At 53.6% G+C, this 23,667-nt stretch overlaps 1 protein-coding gene across 2 annotated transcripts; it reads right to left on the bottom strand.

The window, feature by feature from the left end:
* Positions 1 to 10,608: 10,608 nt before the first annotated feature.
* PLEKHO1 (pleckstrin homology domain containing O1) lies at positions 10,609 to 22,735 on the bottom strand. Of its 2 annotated transcripts, XM_068995451.1 has the most exons (7): positions 22,483 to 22,735; positions 21,538 to 21,684; positions 14,357 to 14,497; positions 14,003 to 14,107; positions 13,115 to 13,216; positions 11,883 to 12,652; positions 10,609 to 11,803 (listed from the first exon to the last, which is right to left on the bottom strand). In XM_068995451.1, the coding sequence occupies exons 1-6, from the start codon at positions 22,507 to 22,509 to the stop codon at positions 11,885 to 11,887; spliced, it is 1,290 nt and encodes a 429-aa protein (XP_068851552.1). In that variant the 5' UTR covers positions 22,510 to 22,735; the 3' UTR covers positions 10,609 to 11,803; positions 11,883 to 11,884. The 2 variants fall into 2 exon arrangements, with proteins under 2 accessions (XP_068851552.1, XP_068851551.1); XM_068995450.1 differs by having other exon boundaries at positions 10,609 to 12,652.
* Between the last annotated feature and the right edge of the window lie 932 nt (positions 22,736 to 23,667).

Raw genomic sequence — 23,667 nt, 5'->3', positions numbered from 1 at the left:
ACAATGTTTAAAAAAACCCTGCTGCTCCTCCCGAGCTAGAGAGAGCATTGTTTTATCTTGGGATTAGTCCAGCATTCCCGGCAAAAATCCCTTGGATGCACTTGAGAAAGCCCTTGGCAAACAGGCTTTTCTGCTGCTGGATGAGCAATTAGGCAAGAAAGGGGTGGTGACTTTCTGGGATATTTTATTTAGTTTTAAAGGGTGGGGAAGAATTGCAGTTCCAGCTGAAGCCCCACACTGGCGCCTCTACCCTGTGCACCCATTTCCCTCTGGATTTGGGGCCAAACAGGGAACCTGAGTTTCAGGGTGACTTTAAACAGGTTAAATCCCTCCTTTGGGGGTGCGGGTGGGTGAGGTAAAACCAGGCTGTACTTTGATGGCAAAGGAGAGAGGAGAAAGCTCGAGTGCTGTCTGGGCACATCTTCAAAGCCAGGAAAAACCTGCGGTGTGGCTGATGGGCTCCTCGGCTTGTCACGACGTGCGTGGAACCGGCTCTCCCTGCCCCAGCTTCTGTTTACACAGCTCACCTGCTGCCACAGTGCCAGGCACCTGTCGCTCCCGGGGTCTCGGGATAGGATTGAGCAGGGACCAAGGGATGCGGCCGCTCCCCGTGGTCCAGCGGCGCCCCAGCCTGCCGCCTGTCCTACTGGACAGCCCCCCCGCCCTCCATTTTGTTGCAGTGAGGGGAAGCCGTGCGGCGGGCGGCCGGGCGGCTTCTTCCGCCCTGCTCCTTCCTCCTCCTCCTTCTCCCGGGGCTTTTGTCTTGTGGTACCCCTTCTCGCTCCTTCCCCGACCCTTATCTCCCCCTCCCAGTGGTGCTGCTTCCCGTCCTCTTCCTTCCTCAGGGGTCGGGGCGCCTTCCCCCCACCCCAGGGAAGCGCCTGAGGGGGCGCGCGGGCCCCCGAGCGCGGGAAACCGCGACTCACGGGGTTCCCCAGATGCGGGCAGCAGGGGCCGAGCCGCGACCCCGCCGCTGATTGGCTGAGATTTGCCGCAGTTCCGCCCCCCCGCCTTCCCGCCACCCGCGCGCGCGGCGCCCCGCCCACGGCCCCTCAGGCCCCTCATGACGGCGGTGAGGGGGAAGCGCCCCCAAATGCCCCATTTCCACCGCAAAACAGCTTCTGCTCTCCCTCGAAATGCCCCATTTCCACCCCAAAACAGCCTCTGCTCCCCACCAGCCTTCAGGAGAGGCTTTTCACCTCAGGCTGTGTGAACTTCATTCCGGTGGTGGAAAACAACGTGATTCATAATCCAGGCGGAGAAAAATACTCAAAATACAAACCGTGATCCCGAAGGTGGTTATCAACGTCGCGTGAGGAAGGGTAAATTCAGCCAGGCTTTGGTACAAACGCGCCGGGTGAAAATAGGAAGAAATTCCTCATAAAATTCTTCAGATTGCCTAGTTAAGCTCAGTAGCGAGAGAGCTTCAACGTGTGTGCTTCCAGGCAGCTCCTGCTGCCATGTAGTTCCTAATGTCCCCCAAATTGGTCCTACTTTCCCAGGGGAATGTGGCACGTGCAGGTTACGAGGCAACTCTTCCCCTTTCTCACCTACATCCCTACATCCCATTGCCCAATTCCACGTTAATTCAACCCAGCCACAGTACTGAAGGGATTTGGGGTTAGTTTTGTGACCCGGGTGCCTGGGCCAGGGGAGTGATGGTCTGGGGCTCCCACAGGTCAGACTTTCAAAAAAGGGAGGGGTTTTTGGTATTAAATGTGACCAAGAACTACTAGAACTATCCCTTGCCATTCCCACACATTCCGTAATGACCACTTACCCTTTTCCCCCCTTTATTCTCCCTCAAATGAAATTAATTTTAAAAACCTCATACTGCTGAGGATATAAACCCCAAGGGTCTCTCAATGCCCAGCCCGCAGGCAGCTCACTTTCAACTTTCCTCATCTGTATTTTTATGTGAGAATGGGGAAGCTGACATTCTTGTGGAATCCCATGAATTCAGGAATTTGGCCTTGGAGAAAACTAAAATCCTTTGAGCTGCAGGATGGAGTAATGAGAAATCTCAGAATGAAAACTGCCCCATTCTACAGCAAACAGAGCTGTTGTTGATTTTGGCAGCAAGACCTGCTGCATGCTAAAAATACACCAGTTTCACTGGTCATACCCATTGCAAAGGTCTGAACCGAAGAACGAGATCTGAATTTACGAGATAAAAATGATGCTTGAATTACTTTTATCTATTTCTGAGTCTCTTGGTTGGGCCAGGGGTTGCACTGTCACATTAGATGTGCACACTCGTGTTCTCCATTTGCTCATCGATCGACCGGCACAAATGGAGAGTCAGGAATGCGGCTCCCCCGGGGTACCAAAATGCATGGGATAGGACAGAAGGAGTCAGGGTCAGCAGCTGCTTGAAGCAGGACATGGAAAATGTCCCTCTGCAGAGCCTGGGGCTGGGAAATTCGTGTTGCTACCACTGTTGGGAGGTTTCTCACTGGAGTTAGAGTTTGGTCTCCTGGGGAACACTCTTCTGGTTTTAAACTTTAAAATTACAGTTCACGGTATCCTTCATAATATGCTCGGTTTCTGCTTTGAGTGTGTCTCATTAAAAAAAAAAAAAAAAAAAAAAAAAAAGAGCCCCAAAAATAGCCAAGGAAAGTCTTTCCTCCTGCTTCTAATTTAATTGGCACAAATGAGGGAGAATCCAAAAGTAAATGTTCAGCCACAACAGCAAACCAGCAGAAACCCACAGGACACAGTAAAGCTGGGAACTCTTGGCACTGAGAAAAGGATTCTGTTCAAGGAAAAAAATGACCCCAGAGTGTGGGTTCATGTTGGAAAAGGAGCTGGTCTCTCCTGTGTGAATGAAACATGTTCACACAGGGTGTTTGAGGGGCATTTCCTTCTAGAGTAGAGTTAATTCAAATAAAATAATCTCGTGATGGCTGAGGAGCAGCCAGTCGTAACTCCTCAGCATGGCCTCAGCGAAGCACTGGTATCTTCTGGCTGTTTGTGAGGGGCTTGGTCACATCCTTGTCCCTGGGAATGCTGAGGACATGCAGGAATCATGTTTAATTAGGAATCTGAGGCTGGAAGGGAGCTCCTGGCTAATGGCGTTTTGAAACTAAGGTGTCTCTGCAGCAAGTGCCTTTCTGAACTCATTTCAGAATCACATCTGTGTCTCTGAGCTTTATCACCAGGATGACTCATAATTATTCTGCTTTAAAGTGTGCTGTGGTGTTTCTTCTACACTCTGTGTGTTTTGAGTGAGCTCCCATGTCACAGCAAAACCCAGCTGGAATGACTTGGGTAATTTGTGTTCCTGGAAACCAAGAATGTCTTCAATCTCTTCTTTCATCAGCATCACTGTTGGAGGATCCACACCAAAAGCTGTAGGATCAACCTTGGGAATTCAAGTCTTGCCCTCTTTTGTGCAAGTCATAAGTGTATTTAAAAATGTAATTGAGTGCTGACTTTTTAATGCCAAATACTGGCTATGCTCACACCTCCTGTGCACACCCACCCCGTACTCCCGCTACAGTTGTGCGGCTCCAAAAGCTTCTGGTGTTAAATTCTGTGTTTGGGGTGTGCTTTGAAGCACAGGCTTGTGGAGATGAGAGTGTTTTCTCTGATGATCTGCTGAGGGGTATTTCCATCTCAGTCGTGTAGCGCTGGGGGGGGGGGGAAGGCTGCTTGTTGGTGAAATCTTTTACATTAACATATTACACAAATTAACGAGGTTTTTCCTGAGAGAGCCCTTTATTTCCCACCATCATCCAGAGTTCCTCCTCACTCACATCCCTGCACAGACCATTCGTCTGCAAGCAACAGGAGGGACAGAAGGAGGAAGAATATTAACCTCTCTCTGCTCTGAGGTTCTGGATCACTGGAGGCTTCAATTGCTGCAGAATTTCTACATGAATGTTAAGCATTCTCACTACAAAGAAGACTCCCAGATCATCACTGAAAAGCAAAAAGTATTCCCTAGAACAAAGAGAGGAATCCCGGAGAAGATGGGAATAACCAAATGCCTGCAGAGACAAACTGGTTAAATTTGGGAATTCTCATGTGCATCTCCATCCAAGTTTTTTGAAGTGCTTTAGTAAACTTCCCAAATCACTCTCTTTCCTCTCTCCAACACACCTGGATTTCTAATGGTGTGGAAAATGTGTTTCCATTGGGAATCAAACAGGTCTGGACCAAAGTTAGGGCTGCCTGGCTGGGGTGGGAACGGGCGGCACTCAGGTTTGCTGCTCTTGGATGTATTTTCCTGTCAATCCGTGCGTGCACTGCACGGGGAACCGGGCTGCTGCAGAGCCCGTGGGATTCCTCCTGTGCCACGGGCGGAACAGGGAAGGGAAACAGTTCAACAATTGCGGTTCCATGGAAAGCTCCCCATGGCTATTCCGTAAGAACGCATTCCCGGTCCTGCCGGTGAACTCGGGCTGCGGAAGCCCTGGATCGGGAGAACGAGCACTAGAGGGCACAGCGCGACCAGCGACGGGCGCCGGCTTTGGCGAGGCGGAGGCAGAGCCCGGCTGTCTCTGAGCTGCCTTCCACCCGTGAAGAGTCCGAGTGACTCCTTAAAATGGCACCTTTCGGAAGGTTCTGGACTCATTAGCTGCAGTAATTCAAGGACGAAAATGCGGCAGAGAATCCAAGAATATCCCGAGTCGGAAGGGGCTCTTGGCCAGGGAAACACTGCAGCTCTGCATTTCTGTCCACATTCCATAAATGACCAAAAAAAAAGGGAAGGTGAACTTGTTGGCAGGAACTGTGAAAGAAACAGGAGGAAAACCCAACACCCCTGTGTCGCAACACCCCAGAACTTAGTCAAACGGAGCAAATGTGTTTAAAATGAGAAATGCAGCACCAAAAGATAATGACGGTGCATTCTGGGAGGCATGGAATGCTCTGCAGAAGTTGTGGTGCACTAGGATTATCAAGAGCAAGTAGGTAGAAGAGTGAAAAGAATTTTGTTAAGCACAGGAAGAAATCAAAGGCATAAAATGCAGGAAATCAGTGGTTGGAATTGACTGAACTTGGTGGGTTTATGCTTTGCACAATTGTGTAGCATGGAAGCTTGGTGATGACAGACTTTCCTGATTTATTTCTGATCCCTGTTGCTGCCTCCCGAGAAACCAGGATTTCCCAAGATATCCTTTCTTTCCTATGACTTGATTTCTAGAAATCTGGAAGGAAAAACTCCAGAAGGAGTAGCCCTTCCATTTCCTTCTGGTTTCATTTCCCTACATCTTCAGTAACATGAATAATTTTATAGGTGATATAAAACATTTCCAGAAAGCACACATTGAAAGCATGAAGCCCTCAGGACCCTCTGCCCAAACAAACTCCTTCCTTCCCTCTCCCTCTGTGTTTCAGCGAGTGCTCCAGCAGCCTCCTTGTTTGGATAATTCAGGGTGCCAGATGGCTGTAAATATGTTCACAATCCTCCTTACCCTGCTCCCTCCTCCCTGGCACCCTCACTGCTCTACCCGGTACTGAGCACCTGGTCTGTTCCCACTTGGAGTCTCCCTTCTCCCCTCTGGAGCTAAATTGGCACCTCTGGTTTGTATTTTCCCTTTAAAGGAAGTGGGAAGATCTTAGGGAATGTTTTGTACCAGGCAATACTTCCTTCACTGCCACTTGCACCATCAGTTAATCGAAAACATGCCTCCTGCCCCGTGGCATCAGCTTCCTTCCCGCAGGAATCCTGTCCCTGACATAGGAAGGTGCAGCTCACCTGCCAGGAATCACAAGGGAGGAGCAGCTTCTTCCTATTTTGAGCGCAGCGATCTCATACTTACCCTTGGCATGGGGTAAGGGCACACAGAACAGGGTGATTCATCCCCAATCATTCCCCGAGGACCTGGCAGAGGCAGCATTTGAACAACCGGCCCCATTCTTCCCTGCCTCACAGGCTCTGGATTCATTGTCATACTCTGATCCTGTTATTCCATAACTCAGGAATGCCCAAATCCTGGGGCCTGAGCCCCTGAGATAACTTTCTGTGTAATGAAACATTCCCAAACTGCTGAGCAGTAAGAAAATGACAGAAAACTGTTTCAGTGGCACTGTAAAAAGGGAAGTTGGTTTTTAGACATATGAAAATACAGGCAGTGATGTTTTGAGAACTGAGGAATAACTGAGGTCACGAGCTGCCTGAGGAACGCTGCAGCAGCACAAACTCAGGTCATGGGAAGGATGAGCTGTGCCCATGAAGAAATGAGAATTTAGCCAGATTTGTCTGTGATTTTGCTCTCATTGATGAGCTGGTGGGTGAACTCTTCCCTGGAAGGCAGGAGGGAGCAGATGGCATCAGGCAAATATCTGACTTGAGCAAGGAGAGAGAAACTGATTTTCCAAAGGATCTATTTGACATACAGAGGCCAAATGTTATTTTTATGAGCCAGTATGAGCCAGGCCTCTCATTTATTGAACTTTACCAGTTTGTGTCCTGCCAGCAGACCTAAACCGAGTGACCCTGTGACCTATAAAGGACAAGAGAGCCAACAGCCCGGAGCAGGCATTCCGAGCAGGCTTTTCCAGCCTGAAATTCTGAATGCCACCTCACGATTTCTGGGAAGCACGACTCCCAGCTCGGTCTGCAGAAAGGTAGACAGTGCTCAGATTATATATAGCAGCAAGTGGGCTGGGAGGAGAAACACTGGGCTGCATGGAGGGGAGGCTGCTCTGGAGAAACCCAGGGAGTGTCTTATGGTGCAGCACAGACCACAGTAGCACCCGGCGAGTGGAGCTGGGCTAGTGCTGGCCTGCAGGCAGCTTGCACTAACAGAGTGAAGGAGAGCCCTGGGCAGTGCCAGGGGCAGTTTGGGTGCACTCAGATTGATCCCTTGCTCTCAGCTCTTCGTCATCCTGTTCCATGCCCCTGCCATGGGCAGGGACAACTTCCACTATCCCAGACTGCTCCAAGCCCCGTCCAGCCTGGCCTTGGACACTTCCAGGGATCCAGGGGCAGCCACAGCTTCTCTGGGCAGCCTGTGCCAAGGCCTCACCACCCTCACAGGGAAGAATTCCTTCCCAAAATCCCATCTAAACCTCCTCTCTTTCAGTTTAAAGCCATTAATGACTCAGCCTATTTGTTGAGAGTCCTTTAAATAATGATGTCCACATCTCCACCAGCTCATTCCAGTCGATGCCAGACCTTTGCCTACTGCCCAGCATCAGCCTGTGAGCCACAGATTCCTTCAGCTCTGAATGGTTCCCTCTGTCCTCCTGTCCTACATGTATGGGCTCTTTATTCCAACCACAGGCCCCGTTCTGTCGGCCCCAGGGCAGGGGTTTGGAAGGAGAAATCCAATAATATTTCTGAAATACCATTTCAGTGCAGAACTCCCAAGCCACTGCTGTTAGGAGAGGGCTGAGCTCCACACTGTGAACTCTGGCTCGTCTGGCCTCTCCCAGACATTCCCAAATGTTAAAAAGATTTAAAAATCCTGCCTTGCCTCTGAGCCGGGATGATCCGAGTCAAAACAGAGCAACAAGTTGTTAAAACACATTACAAATTAAGGAAGTGGAAGAGTCACTGTAGTTTTCAGTCCCCCAAGACATTCTGTAGACTCAAACAAAACAGCAGTGTCTGAAAGCAGAGGAGATTTGCCATTCCTGGGCCAGGCTCAGGAAACACTTCCAAAAGGTACAACTACAGCTGCACCTTTCGCCTTTTCCGTGGTGTCACTTTACCGGGTGTCATGTCAAACATCCCTAGTGTTGAACCAGTCCCTCTGGCCACTCAGGGAGGGGAGTGTGGGAATATCTGAGCCTGATGAGGAACTCCCCAACAGCTCAAATTGGATTTAGGGAAAAGAAATCCAAGGCACCGTACTGTGTATCTCACCAAAGAATTCCTTCTTAACGAGAGGGAGCACAGACAAATCTCCACATGTGCATATTCCAGGGATACATTTGCACACAGGTGTATCTGGCATACAAAACCACTGAATTTTTCCCTTTTCTCTCTTTTTTAGGGAAGTGGGTCTGTTCTTGCTTAGCTTTAATTTGAAAACCCAGTTGGAACTTGTTAAGTCAATAATTATTCTTGTGAATGTGGGTCAAACTATTTTATGTCTCTTCCTCTCTAGGGACTTGGAAGAAGATTCAATCCTCCAGCACTCCGAGGTAGGGAGAACCACGCTTTCTATTTTATTTCAAAAGTCCAAACTGATTGTCCCATGGGGGGAGAAGCTGAGGAGGGACAGGGTCGTGTGAGCAAGCGGCATTGCTGGAGCGCCGGGTGTTCACCTACAGCTGCTGGCACAGGTGTCCAGGAAAGAATGCCCTCAGCTCTGATAACACATTGGAGTGTCTTGGGATCCCATGGAATTTATTCTAAGGGTATGCTGAACATATTATTCAGTTGGGGTATTGGAAGGTCTATAGCTTCCCACCTTCCACCTCTGGACACAAATCCCACTCTCTCTTTTTAAGGCATTTGTCTTATTGGAGAAAAATAAAAAAGCAACAATTTTTGCAGTTTTCTCCATCAGTAGCTCCAAGAAATCCTTCTGCACAGCAGGAGCCATTGGCTGTGTTGGAAAATTTTATTTATCCACCCCCTCCTCAGCCTGAGAACCCTCTGCCATGAGTCACTGGCGTTCCTACTCCACTCGGGAGGTTAGGGGCTTTTTCCAAGGATGGAAACTGCCAGAGAAATCGGACTTTATCCGCCACAATTTAATTCCTGTGAACTGCTTTGTTAGGTATAATTCCAGCCTGCAGAATAGCCCACTGCTACTGGAACAACCTGAACCCGTTTCTGCTTTACACCCGAGTTTTGCTGCCCGTCAGCAGCGTGAAAGTTGCCTCCAAGTGTAAATTCTATTTAAAGCCACCAAAAGCCTCTTAATCGGTACCTCCTGCTTTCCAGCGGCCTCTCAGCGCTGCGGAGACACTGCAGCTGCTCCCTCTGTCCCAGATCTGCAGTGGGTGAAACTTAGGGTGGCCGTGTGTTGCATGGGGCGGATCTGTGGGGCTGCACCCCAAAACGTGCTCCCCGGGCAGGAACTGTGTGGGGTGGGGTCAGCTCCATCTGAGCACAGCCCCTGTGGCTTGTGGGGGCTTGTTGGGTTTTCAGCCTGCTCTTCCCAGGCTGTTGGGTGCCAATGTTTCATAGAGCCGTGGAATCATGCAGTGGTTTGGGTCTTCGGAGGGACCTTAAATCTCATCCAGTTCCATGCCCCTGCCATGCGCAGGGACAACTTCCACTATCCCAGGCTGCTCCAAGCCCCATCCAACCTAGCCTTTGACACTTCCAGGGATCCAGGGGCAGCCACAGCTTCTCTGGGCAGCCCATGCCAGGGCCTCACCACCCTCACAGGGGAGGAATTTCTTCCCAAGAATTCCATCCTAAGGTGTCTCTCTGTTATTCCCTTAGAAAGGCAGAGGAGGGAGGGAGGGAGGGAGGGCAGAGGGGGTTTGCTTAAAGCTTTTGAGGCGGAGAGGGAGAAAATAACCAAAAAAAGGCGCTTTGGCTGGGAGGGTGGGTGGGCTCCTGTGTGCCGCATGCAGCCGGGGTTCCTCGCCCCGCGGTCCTTATTTGGCTGGGAGCAGGAGCATTCCGGGGATTGGCTGTGCTGGGAAGCAGGCAGGGAGTGCAGGCACTGGAGCCGAGTGCCAGCTGACGAGCACAGCACACGCTCGCCCGCTCCTCAGCATGTGTTGAGCAAATTGCAGCTATTTTTATAGGAGACGCTTTGCCTACATCTTAAGAATCCAGTCCCAATCCCGTCTCCCTGTAGTGTAATGGGAAATCCCCTTCCCAGCCCCCTTTTCCCTGCTCTGTACAGGTTTTCAAGGCACAGTTGGGCAGAACCCAGACTTCTTGGCCGTTACTGGGCTTCAGACTTCTCTGCTGTGCACCACCCAGCCAGGGCGCTCTGTACTCCTGTAATGATCCAGCGTTTTGTCTCCAGAGCCAACATAATTGCCACACTGGACAATACTGGCCCTTTCTGGGAATGGCAGATGGCTGCTCCACTGCTGGGCGAGCACAGCCCCTTTGTGCAGCGTTATTCCCGCATGGATAGACCCACTGACTGGGGGGCGACACACAAAGCCACGTCTGTGCTGCCCTTGGCTTTGAAGTTCCATAGGGCTCCCTGCACCATGCCAGAGGCTTTGGGAATGCCACCAAGGGCAGGGGGCCAGGCAGGGGGCCGGCGGGAGGCGGCAGAGAAACAGGGGGGGAAAAGCTGTGAGGGGTGAGGAGAGAGACAAGACCTCCAAAACAGCCCTTAGGAGCTTCAGGGCCTCCCTGAAGAGCAGGGTAGGGCTGCTCAGGTGTGCCAGGGGTGGCTGCACCAGCAGCTGCTCGTGGTGACCTTTCAGCCCTTCCTGGAGTGTGTGGTGGCTCTTTCAGAGGCCTCCACTTGGAGCAGCATGGCAATGAGCATTCCAAAATCCAAGGAGAGTTGCTGGGGTGGGAGTCACAAATACAGCACCTTGCTGGCACTACCTGGGATGCAGGAGGTCACAAGTGAGGTTCAGTGGTTCTTTGCAAAAAATTTTGTGGAGCAATCCAGTTCATCAACATGGAAAGGCACTGAAAGTTATCCCTGGAAACATCACCGGAGTCTGGTTAAGCCAAACTCATTGAGAAAGGTTTAAGGTTTGGTTTTATTTTTTCTTTAATTTAAAAAAATCCTGTCATCGCAGCCAGGAAAGGAAATAGAAAACACCAACCATGATCAGGAAGTAACTCTGTGGATTTAATATTTTCATGGACTATTTGCCATGTAGGTAAGGGAATTAGGTTTCCTTTTAAAAAACAAGGAACAGTTGGGTGTTACCACGAGTGAACTTGTGAGACACAGCCACGTCCTGCTCGTGGGTGTGAAAGCTGAGCCAGCCCGTGAGCTGACGATCTGAGCTCTGCTCCAGGCTCAGCTTTCGTTGCAGTGGGGCTGATTCAGATCTTGGGCAGCCCAAGCAGAGCCTGCTGCTGTCTGTGACACCTGAGTGAGCAAGGCAAACCTACCAAAACTGCCGTTGGCTCGTGGTGTCCGGCTCCTGCACATACCCCGATTTTTCAGCTCAAAGAAAAGGTAAAAAAGAAGAGAAATGAGAAGGAAAAAGCCCAACCCCCCCAGCTGCCTATGTGGGCTGTCAAATCCAAGGCTTTGATCCTCTGGTTGCACAGAAGGGAAGACACATCGCTGCTACCTCCCACTGCTCGGGACCAAGGGGGTCTGTGAAGCTTTCACGGCCCGACAGCATCAGGGTGGTTATGGATTGCGTCACTGCTGCCCTTCCGGAGAGCTCTGTCTGGACCCCAAAATAACAGCTGCCAGCCCCAAGTTCTTTAGGGGACTGTGCCAGGACTGCAAGCAGCGCTCAGCAAATGCCTCGATGGCCTTTGTAATGCTGGAGACCAGCCTGGACTTCCCACATCTTCAGGAGAGTTCCTGGACAATGGGGACTTCCAGGCAGTGGTGGGGATGGACACCTTCTTTGACTTTTTAATGTCATTTATTTCTGAGAGGATGGTGAGGGAACAGGGCAAGTGTCCTGGTGAAGGAGATGTAGTCTGGGACGCAGCCCAGACATGAGAGCAGCAATGCCAGGGCTCATCCAGCTCCGCCCCATGGGATGCTCCGGGCAGACATGGGCAGTTCCTGGGAACCAGTGCTCGCTCCTGTCCTTGGAGCATGACAGGAGCTGCGGCCTGCGGTGCAAAGGGAGCTCTTACAAAGGAGGTGTAAACTGCAACTGATTTATTGGAACACTGGGTTGATTCATCAGGGATGCGATGGAGGACAGGAAGGGTCCAAGCTTTGAGAAGCAAATTTGGGTGAGAACAGGCACCTTTTCACTCTTTTGAACACTGTAAATAATAATAATAATTAAAAAAGAAGACCAGATGGCCACCCTCCCCAGTCCCTCCCTCCCATCCCAAGGCTTGCCTTCACATCATGCTCTTCCTAAACTGCGACTGTGAGCTCTGTTTGGGCTTCGAGTCTGACTGCTGCAGCTCAAACTGTTTGTACAGGTCCCTCAGCTCTTTGATCTCCTGCAGCACCCTCTTGGCTTGGCTCCAGGTGGAGGAAGCCTCCCCCAGCAGCCTCTCAGATTCCTGCAGGATCCTTTCAGAGTCCGACTTGGAAGATGATGAGGAAGAAGAGGTGGTGGTGATGCTGGTGCTGGTGTTGGAGTCCTTGGTCTTTCTCTTGCCTTCCCCGTAGCCCTTCACCTCTGTCAGCAGTTCCTGAGTTTTTTCCAGTTTCAGTGCAACCAGTTCCTGTATCCGTGACAGCTGCTCCGGCTCTGCCGAGGCAAACTGAGCCTCCAGCCCCTTCCTCAGCACCGCCCGGTGCGTGGAAGAGTCCCGTCGGGACAGGATTTCTTCCATGGAGGCACATTTATTCTTTTCTGAGTGTGAGAGCTTTTTGGGGACCTGCGGTGTGTACATGGTCCCTTTGTCAAAGGAGTCATTGCGCTGCCCAGCTCTGTCCCACGAGGTCACCTCCTGCCGCGGGAGGCTCCCTGTCCGCCCTTTCTCCGATGACTTGGTGTTGTCCGAGTCCGAGCGGCGCCGCCCAGCAGTGAGGTGTGCCACGGACTTGTCCAGATCCACCCGGAAACTCTCCTCGCAGGTGCCGTGATCCTCCGGAGAGGCGTCTTCCTCCTGGATCAGGTCGAGGGTCAGCATTCCGTCAGAGGTTGAGGTAGATGCCTGGAGGAGCAGAAAGCAGAGCTGCGTTGGCACCAGAACAGCTGCACGTGCCTCCAAGGGTCTCTACACTGCGGATACACACTACAGAGGGGGAGCGGGAATGCTCCCTCACCCAGTGACAGAGCCTGGGTGTGGGGGGTCTGGCTGAGCTGCAGATCCACAGACCCAAAGCACCGTGGCTGAGCCCTCCCTGCTCACCCACGAGCAGCTCCCTGGCTGTTCCCAGCGGGAAACTGAAGGAGCAGGTGTCAGTGATGGCAAACTGGGACTTTGCCAGAAGGTTTGTACAGTGGAATGGTCCAGGAGAACAGAGGACAAGAGCTGATGACCCCAAGCTGTCCTTATGGCAACTCTCAGTTCAGGATGGCGCTCCAGCACCGGCTCTCCCTGCACTTTACTTACAAATGGAGCACTTCCAAAGGAATTTCACCCGAGGAGGTATCTGGGCTTGGTTGTACCTACCACAGCCATGAGGTGACCCCGCGTGGGAGGGCGCCGGGAGTGCTGGATCTTGGCTCTGTCGCGCGTCGGGTGGGCAAGGAAACTGTCCTCTTCCACGGTGACCTGCAGGGTGACACCGGCTGTGAGCACAGAACACGAGCCATTCCCAGCTCCTGGAGCTGTAATCAGGAGGAGGCTGGCAGGGAATGGGGTGTAGGAATCCAGCCTCAGAAGCAGCCCAGTGTTCCCCTGGTCTCTCCCCTCTGTGCCGTGATGGGATCAGATCTGCTCAAGTCATTGCTGACAACCGAACCTGTTTGCAAAGATTCCCGTGACAGACTTTCCTGGAAGCTATGTCTGCTGGTGTTTGCCATGCTGCTTCCTGTTCTAAAGCCTCTCCCATGGTCTGACCTTGGTTTTCCTTCATTACAGGCTTTGTGCTGCCATCCAGGAGAGGAAAGAGCCTCCTGGCAGTGCCACGGCTCTGTGGGAAGCTGAGTGCGAATGGGAGATCTGAGACAGGTCTGAGCTGAGGAAGGGTTGCCATGAAACATTAATGTGAGAGTCAGCCCTGGAGCGAGGGCACAGCCTGCTCCAGGCAGGTTCTCCTTCACACTGGAGGAAACTATGCGGGAATGCTCACCCTGACCTGCCTCTGCCAGCCCACCTGGTGTTCTGAGTACACCCTGTGTCCCCAGGAGGAGGTTGAACTGGAGCTGCTCTGTTATTTTTCCTGGCAGAAGCTGCTTTGTGTAACGGGGATTTGCACACTCCCCTTGAGAACTGGGAGGAGCTCTGCTAGAGACACTTTGTGTGGATGTGTCGCCAAGACAGGGCTGTTCCCAGCAGTCTCAAACCTTCACCCAGGCTGAGGCAGGGGAGCCAGGGCCAAGCCTGAATCCCGCTCACCTCGTCCAAGATCCGGTTTTTAGCACGTGTGATTGCAGAGTTGAGGGCGTTAATCCAGGACTCTTTCTCTTCCGGACTCACAGCCAGGAAGATCAGATTTGGTGCCTACAAAAGAGGGAATTCAGGTCAGTGCCGGAACTCACACAGAGACGGGCCCTGGCCAGTGTGAGGCCTGCAGCCTCTACAGAAAAGGCAAAGCAGAGCTGAGCCTCCAACCCTGTCTGCCCCACACAGCAAACCCCAGGACCATGTACATCCCTCCCTTCCCTGCATTCCCCAGGACCATCCACATCCCTGCCCACCCCTGGAGCCAGTGGCTCTTGGGCTGGCTGCATCTGGGCAAGCCCCACATACCATGTTTCCAGGCTCCCTGGAGTGGGCGAGGGTAAATTTGCTGTGGTTCTTTTTGCTTCTACTTTTGGACTTCCTGAGCTCTTCACATTTCTCGTAGTCACTCAGGTCAAACATTTCCTGTATGTTTTTTTCATCTTTTACCTGCAAAACAGCAAGAAAATTAGAGCTTTGCAGATGTCAGACAGAGGCTCTGCTGCTCCAGCCAGCAGGATTTCAACATGAGGGTTTTGACTTGTCTCTTCTGGAATGATGGGGCATATTCAGAAGGATAGCAAGAAAATCACACTTTGCCAGGTTAATTCCTGCCTCTTCTACCCCCAGAGTTACTGGGTGCAGGCTGAACGGCCACGCAGGTGTGATCAGACCCAGCATTCCTGCTTCTGGACCCTCAAAACGTGCAGGATTTACTCCAGCCACAAGGAGAGGGCCCTGTGTGTCAGGAGGGGACTGGTGTGGACGTGGGAGGTGCTGGAGAAGGTGGATTCTCATCTCTGGTTCAAAGGGACAATTATTCTCTGCAGACAGCAGAACAGGAGCTGGAGGGATAAGGATTAGCACTTCCTATTTTTACCCTGTGCTGGCAGCTGGCTCTGGGGGAAGCACGGCCGGTCCCAGAGGGTGGACACGACGCTGAGCCCCAGCCCTGGAAGGGGGCTGTGGGCAGAACCCACCACCCAGGGCAGGGGCTGCCAGGCTGTCACGAGGCTCTCAGTGTCCTTTAGAGAGCCTTTGAGTGACCACTTTACAAGATCTCCCATTTTCCAGGTCTGTTTCCCAACACTCTGCACTGCCACAGTGTGACAGGTACATGGCGATGGATCAGTGTCACAGAGGCTCAAATTAAAGATGGAGCTTGCACAGGGCCACTGAGGCTGCAGCTGCACGGGGGGGACAGGCAGGGATCTGGGGGCACACAGGGCTCTGGATGCTGACCCCTGACCTGACAGTGCCGTCCCTCGGGGGGACACTTGGAGCAAAGGGGAGATGGCAAAGCTCTCTGTACCCTTTCTCTTCATTGCACCATCCTCAAGTTCAGTCCTACAGCAGGGAAGCTCTGCTCTTCCATGGTAAACACAAGGAAGTAAGAAACTGGGGTGGGAGACAGCTCGGGTTTGCATGTCCATTACAGACACTGCAGCAGGCTCAAATCCACATCCATCTGCTTAATCTGACTCCAGCCAGTCATTCCAGGCTGGATTGGAGGGTGTGTAACTCGGGTGCTGGGAAGGCAGATGGTGGTGAGGTCTGAGCCCTTGGATTTCCTGAAAGGACTCCACCCCATTTCATGCATTTCCTCCACAGTTTTGGGAAGCACTGAAGGAACTCCCCATGATTCTTCCATAGAATTTAATCAAAGAGGGTGACTAAACCAGCTTCCTAACCAGGGACATGGATAAACTGACCATCTGGCCCTGCCTGATGACTGCAGCTCCCCTCTGTCCTTTGTCCTTGTGGTCCCGAGTGTGTCCCCAGGATCATTGGCACGGCCATCCTGCTTGTGACACATCCCCTGTGTCTGGGTGTGAGAACAGAGACTGTCTGACTGCACATCCTCCCTACACACTGCTAATCGGCTTTGATCTCTTCCCACTCCCATCCTACAATCCACCTCTTTCCAAGAATCTCAGCGGAATTCAGCCCGACTCATTTGCAGCAGGAAAAGCCAATCCCCTCCGAGCCCCCAGCTGTGCTCTGTGGCTGAGATCAGAGCCCTTGCTCCAGATGTTTGCTCATGTGGGTCACTGGGGCTTCCCAAGCCCCCCCCCCCCTTCCTCCACAGAGCTCACAGAGCTGGGACTCAACCTCCTGCCTCCAGGAATATCCACAGGAGGCTGCAGGACAGAGCAGGTGTCTTCAGTTCAAACACCCTGCAGGTGCAGCTCATCCTTTAAACACCTCTGAATGACACGAGCCTGGGCTCTGACACTGTCCTTGGACACACTGAGGGGATCCTACTCCTGTGTGTGATCTGTTATAAAATGCTTAAAACTGGGAATGAGCAACATCCACAGTGGGATTCCTGGGGGAAGAGGGTCAGCAGCAGCCTGGAGTAGGTGGCTGTGGTGGCCCAGCAAGTCCAGGGGGCACAGGAAGGACAGCGGGTGTCTCACAGGGGGCATGGCCAGCCGAGCCCCCTCCCATGATGATGTAACAGAGCATCCAGTGTGCAGAGAGAAACTGGAGAGAAGGAAGGTGAAAGTCAACTCCAGAGGCACTTGCCAGCTCTTTTGTCCTTTGTGGGAGGCTGAGGCCAAAAGGAGGGAGGTGGTGGCATGAGAGACAGCCCAGAGCAGCCTCGGAGGTAGGAGAGGCCGAGAACAGTCGTGCAGCCCATTCTCCATGAAAACAGGACAAAACCAGCCCCTGAGGAGCCACAGACCCACTGGGACCATGTGGTCAACAGAGCTAAAATCCCAGTCACTGCATCTATTGCAGGTGGGTGACAAACCTGTGAGGTGTCACCTCCATGTTCTCAGTGAGACAGGGACCATCCAAATCAAACCTTCCAGGTTTCTCCAAAGAGGATTTGGATGGATGTGTCCCAGCACCCAGGCAGTGCCCAGGAGGAAGCAGCCTCTGGTATCAGTTCTCAGTAGGAAGGGATGAAGCAGGAGGTTGATGGTTGATTTTGCCAAAACCATTCCCAGCTAGGAGGTTTCCGGCAGGTCTTTCCTTCCCCACAGCTGCCAAGGGCTTAGGAGTTGAGGGATCTCAGAGCCTCACCAGCAGGTGGGTCCTGCCCTCTGTCCTCTACAGGGAGCTGGGGATTGGAAGGATTAAGGTGAATCAATCCCAGCAGGTGCTGCCCTGGCAGCCTGCTGGCATTGCTGTCGAGTTGTTCAAGGCAGACAAAACAACCTTGCCCTGTGGTTCCGCCTGGCTCCTACCTGTGGCCAGGTGAGGGAAGGGAAACTGAGGCATGGAAAAGGAATCCGAAGCATCCCCCATATCCCTACAGCAGGGAACATTTCCCTGCAGCCATGAGACCACAGAGCCCCACACCCCTGGCAGCTGCCCCAGCTCGGGGTGTCACTGCCTGTGCCAAGGCTGACACTGCTGATGCTGCTCGGATCCAAGGAGAGGAGCTGCATTCCTTGCACTCCTCGCACTCCTTCCCCCGCAGCTGCTGCCCGCCCGGGTCGGCCCCAGAGACACCCGGCCCCCGTCAGCGACTCCAAACCTCCTGGACCCAGATCAGGGCTGTGTTTTGGGGCCAAACCATGCATGGAGGGGAAGGGCAGGTGCTCAGTCACACCAGTCTGGGATTTTTGGTGGAGATTTGCTTGAGCAGTTCCTTGCTGCAACGGGACATGGAGAAATGTGGAAGGTACAGAAAATCACAAGGCACCCACGGGACACTGGGGAGGTCACAGTGTGGCTCAGCATGTAACCAGAAACCTCCGGACCCTCAGTGGAGCCAAATACCCAAATACGGGCAGTTTTGGGCCAAACAGTTCCCCTTGTAGCCTGCAACCAAAGTTTCACTTCCTCCAGCTGAGCAGCTCTACCTCAGCAAGGGACGGAGCTTCCTGCAGATCTGTCTGAAGCCAGGCTGCCACTGGGACAGGGATGCACATGCATGAGCGAGACCTTCCAGTCTTTGTCACAGCGAGGTCGCTGCCCTGAGCTGATGAGTGCATGGTGGCAGGATGTGGCTGCTTCAGTCCCTTCTCCAAAGAGTCATTGCCAAGGCTACCAGAGACACAGGTTCCCCAGAATCACTGAATCATGGCATGGTTTTGGAGGGACCTTAAAGCTCATCTTGTTCATGGCAGGGACAGCCTTCCAATAGCCCAGATTGCTCCAAGCCCCATCCAGCCTAGCCTTGGACACTTCCAGGGATCCAGGGGCAGCCACAGCTTCTCTGGGCAGCCCGTGTCAGGGCCTCACCATCCTCACAGGGAGGAATTTCTTCCTAAAATCCCATTGTGCTGTGTAGGGGGCAAACTCACCCCATGGAGCACTAAAGAACCGAGTATGCAAACACACCCCCGGCCCCTCGCCAGCTGTGCCGAGCTGGAACCGAGGAGCGGCGAGGACCAGCACCTCCTCGAGTGCTCTTGTGCTAATTGAGCCGATGTCTTTGGTGGCAAACAAGGGAACGCTCAAGAGAAACGTTTCCTCATCCCCCTCGTCGCCTGGGTTCGAGCCGGCTGGCGGCCCCCGGCTTCCTGCGAGGAAGTGCCGAGCCCAGCTGTGTCAGCTCGGCCGCTGCTCCCCGGCGCAGGCAGGGACAAAGCTGGGCCAGGAACAGGGAACAATTCCCAGAAATGTGCCGGGGGGAGGGACCGTCGTGAGGAGAGCGAGGGGAAAGAATGCAAGAGCGAGCTAAGAAGGTGGTGGTGTGCTCAGCAGAGCTCAGCCCGCTGCAGCTCTTCTCTACAGAGCTGGTTTTGGCCGATGACCAAACGCTGAATAACGAAGGATTTTGGTGTGAGTTCACAGAGTTCAGCATCCGTGGAGGAGCGGAGTGAGCATGGCCAGAGCCTCCAGCTCCCATTTCAGGAGGTGTCAGACAAGTCCCACGGCTTTCGAAGGGCAGGACTCAAACACCCTGTTAGCATTTTACATCAGCTGGGCTGAAAAACTACATTTCCTCTCCTCACAGACGTGGCTCTGCCAGGGAGAAGCCCAGGCTCCTATCAGGCATTCCCAAATTCTCCTGACAAAACTGAATAATCAGGGCTGGTCTTTGACCTGCAAGCCCAGGTCCTAGGCAGACAACTGGAAAAGCACACAGATTCCCAGGAGGAATCAGTGTGGATATTGATGGGATTTTGTTAGTCTAAATTTTGGAAATCTCCCCATTCCAGACCTCAGCCCATGCTCAGCTCTGAGCAGTTCTGCTCCACGGTCTCTTCGTGCAGCATCAACACCTGCCCCTAGCCAACATCCGTCCCGGGGGATCCCGGTGTGGAACAGACAACTCCCCTTCCCCACGTGCTTTGGGGAGATGGGATTCATTGCCCTGCTTCCCAGATGGAGAAATTCAGGCACAAGTAAATAAATGTCTGGTTTGAATTCATTTAATGAGCACATGGCAGAGCAGAGGAGCTTCCAGGAGCCTTGGGATTTAACCCTTTCTGCTCCAAGATGGTGGAGAGGGCCAGGAATGTGGCTTCACCTGCAGAACCATCTCTGGAACAGCTGCTGAGTGCAACAGGCGCTGCCAGGAAACAGCAGGTGCTCTGGGAGCAGAGCTTGGAGCCACACGTGGGCCTTCCCTGGGGCCTGGGAGGGGTCCTGGCCTTGCTAAGTGCTGATGCTCCAGTTGGTATCAAACCCTGCACCGCCCGTTCTGAGACCCTGTGAGCGGGAAGTTTTGGGATGCCCCCCAGGAACCCCTCGGGATTCCCTACAATGAGACCCCCAGGATGCCAGACCCCGACACTGGCGTATTCCTCTGTGCCACAGGCACAGAGTCACCTCAGTGCACACCAGCAGCACGTGTCACCTCCATGACCAGCACAGAGTCACCTCAGTGCACACCAGCACCAGATGTCATCTCTGTGACCACATCTCTGCCGACCACAGATTCTTCCATATAAAGCCTCAGCAGCGGCTGCTGCGTGTTATTTATGGTCTCTCACACACACGTGGAGCCCCGGGGCCGCCTCAGGCCCAGCTGTGAGTTTTTCCCCGTATGAAACACAAACACAAGAGCTTCTTGTTCGGAACAGACTCCGCATGGCCCCTCCAGCCTCTCTTGGGCTCCCAGCACACCTGGGTTCGAGCTGTAGCTACCTGGACATATTTGGGAGGGATGGACAGATGTCTTTTCCCTGCACCTCTTGCCTGTGTTGATTACTATTTGAACACCTGCTCTCACTAGTCCAGCCTACTCCCAATTCCATCCCAGCAGTCCAACTGTGTTGTTCTGCATTACTGCTAGGAAATTTGGGAGGGCCACAGCCATGGGGGATTTGTGCCGCTGGCTCTGTGCCACTCCCATCCATCCAACTTTCCTGATCTGTAAATGTATCTGTAGATCCATCATGGAGTTTGCGTCTCACTACCACCAGCATTGTCCATAGTCCCTAAACCTTTTCTCATCACCTCTCTTTACCCGAGTATTCCTGAGGCACCATACCCCCCTCCTGCAGACAACATCTACTGCCTGTTCCTGTCTCTCTCTCCAGCTCTGGAGCAGCCAGGAGGTTGAGTGAGCTCTGGAATGCCAGCAAGCAGCTCAGCACGACCTGGACATTCAGTCCACTTTTTAGGCCATTTCTCTGTTGTAACAAGCCCTGGTCCTCTGCCTGTGCCATGTCCATGGCTCAACCAGCCTTAAATCAAATTGTCCCTTCCTCTCTCCAGGTCCTGACAGAGCGAAACCAGGCAGCCGTGCATCCAACCACCGTCTGTTAGGAAATGACCTCCACTGAGGGGGGAAACCCAGAGAGACCAGGATTTTACAAGTTCCCTGACTTGGAGCAACCCCCATGCCTGCTGTGGGCACCACTCTGCCCAGTGCAGCGCTGGGATGTCAAAGGGGATAGGAGGGAGAAGGGCTCTGGCCTGGGGAGTTCTCTCTCATGGATTTATGGAGACAAAAAGCACAGGGGGGCCGTGCAAGGACAGCCAGGTGCTGGCTCAGCCTGACAGTCACATCTGATTACCTCCAATGTCAACACCACGTTAAATCCCAAACCCCAGCAAGGAGACGAGGGGCAGCGGAGGGGGCACGTGTTACAACAGGATGTCAATCCGGGATGAAATGTCCCCGTTTTCCTCTTGGCATGGGGGAAAAATACAAGAGATCGACCTGTAAATGGCTCGATTCCAGTAGGGAGAGTGGAGTTATTTCCAAGAGTGAGCAAGTGGGAACACGGCAGTGTTGGGCTCAAGGACGGAGGACAGGCACAGAAGGGAGCCGGCACTGCTGTCGCCGCGGCGGAAAGAGGTTTGAGGGCTTAACTCTCGCTAAGTGAATCCTTTCGTGTCTCCTCGCCGGGAAAATGTCTCCCAGCAGAGCTGTCTGGGGGAATCGCTCTCAGAGCCGACACCGACCCCGACCTCGGCCGGGCCCCGCCGGCGCCAGTCCGGGGAGAAGAGAAGCCCCCGAGGAACCTCCTCGGCCCGGCTGGCGCTGGAGGGGCGCTGGGAAGGGCCGGGGCTGCTCCTTTTCATATGCAAAGGGAGGAAGGGGGGATGGGAAAGGAAACTGAAACCGATCCTACCTCCTTCTCCGAGATGTAAAGCTGATCTCCCTTCAGAACCACATAACGGTTTTTCCAGATTTCCCTAAAAATGCCTTTCCCGCAAAATTTCCGCACCCAGCCGACCTTCTCCGGCTGCACAGGTTGCTGGTTTCCATCCTGGTGCCCCTAACACAAAGAGAGAGGGAAGAAAATGGGGGAAAACGGGATTATTCTTGGTTTTACACTCCTCTTCTCCCCCCCCTCCCTCTTTGCCCAACTTTTGTCTCCCCCTCCCTCCGGCCCCTCTCTTCGCCGACGCCGGGACCGAGTCCTTCCCCGGGGTCACTCCACGGGGATCTTTGTGCTGCAGACACCAAGCGACAGCGGCAGCATCGGGAGGACGCTGCGAGGAGCGGGCAGGGTTCCCTCCGTGGTTATATAAGACAGGCCGGTGTCTCTATCGCCTCATCCAACGGGCATTTACCCGTGGAAAGGGGAACAGGAGGGGGATGGGCGGAATTTAAACCAGCAGGGCTTTTTACTGCGGTCAAAATTGCATTTCGGAGCTTTTTATGACCAGTTAATCCAAAAGGTGAAATCTATGGTTGGTTTATATCAGAGGCGTCTCCATAGGCAGCGATGGTCGGATCGCTGGGTGCAGCACACAGCACGGCACAGAGCGGCGGATTGATGGTGCCTCCGGATTTTATCGTTTCCTTGTGTTCCAAGATGAAAACTGCCTGCCTACATCACCCAGTGTCTGTGGCGGGTGCGGGAGGCAGCAGAGCCGCTGGGCAGGGGCAGGAGAAGGGCCGGGCGCAGGGTTTGGGTCTCTTTGGATCTCGGGGGTCTGTGCGCTTTTTGCGGGGGGAGCAGAGGCGAAGCGAACAACCGGCCCCGAAGAGACAAGCCCCCCCTCCCCACAACATCCCGGAGCCTCCCTCACCTCGCCCTGCCCCGGCGAAGAACCGATTCTCTACTCACCCTTTTTGCAGAATTATTTTTTTTCATCGTTCCTCGGTGCGCTCGGAGGCGATTTGGGGCGGGGGTCGCAGAGGGGCTCCCGCGGCCTCCTCGCGCGGGGGAACACCCGGCACTGCGCCCGCGATCCGCGCCGCCTTCGCCCCGCGTGGCTCAGGGCCCTCTCCCGTTACACGGCGCCCGGTCCGGCGCTCTGAGCCATCGCCAGCCCCGCCGCCGCGTCCCCCCCCGCCGCCACCATCCCGCAGCTCGGGGGGCTGCGCTGGGCTGCGCCGGGCTCCCGAGCTCCATCTATAGCCGCGCGCCCGTGACGTCGGGGTTCACGGCACGGGGCGAATCGCAGCCCACGAGGGTTTTTCTTCTTTGTCTCTGACTCACCGGGGACGCGGGGTCCGTGGAGCAGCGGGCGCGGGGAGAGCAGTGCCTTGCCCGGTGTCCCCACCGGGGCCCAGCCGCGTTCCCGGCGGTGTCACGGGTCACCGGGAAACTTCCTAGGAGAGGGAAAAGCAGCCGGGTGGCACTGGGAGGGTTTTCTCCCCAAAAGGTGTTTGGAAGTGTGAACAAATCCCTCTGGAGAGAGGAGCTGGGAGATCTCCTGGGGAGGGGGCTGGGGGAAGGGGTCGCTTCGAGCACGGAGGGTCTGACAGCCGGGATTCAGCAGGATTCAGAGCATGGTTTCCAAAAGTGAGGAGACACTTGGCTTCCTAAAAAATGCCCTTTTTTGGCTTTTGTCCATCTCCTTCATGTCCTGCAAGTGCAGAACTGTCTGAGTGTGGGACTGAGGTCACGGATGGGATTTATGGATCAGAAATGGGTGCGGTAGAGGGAAAAGCAGAGAAAGGAGAAAATTTTCTGTTCAGAAATAGATTGATCCATCATCCGTCAGTGGATCAGCTTTCCAATGACACTGTCCATCCCATCCCAGCTTTATAGTCCATCCCATCATTGGACGACATCCCTCCCCCGATTTCAAGTTGTAGTTTTACCCCAGTGCTCTGGAATTAATGCACGCAGAGTCCTAGGAATGTACTTGGATTATGGAGCATTTGCAGAGCTTCTGTGAGTGTTGCTATCCCATTCTGAGCATTGGCATTTTTGCCATGAGCTGTGGATGCCTGAGAATACCTAGGACGGGGACACAAGTCACTCTCGACACCAAATTCAGGGGTTGCCTTTTTGTCCTGTGCC

This window comes from Aphelocoma coerulescens, chromosome 25, assembly GCF_041296385.1.
Source record: "Aphelocoma coerulescens isolate FSJ_1873_10779 chromosome 25, UR_Acoe_1.0, whole genome shotgun sequence".
NCBI classification, from domain to species: domain Eukaryota; kingdom Metazoa; phylum Chordata; class Aves; order Passeriformes; family Corvidae; genus Aphelocoma; species Aphelocoma coerulescens.
This window is presented reverse-complemented; position numbering and strand designations above follow the sequence as displayed.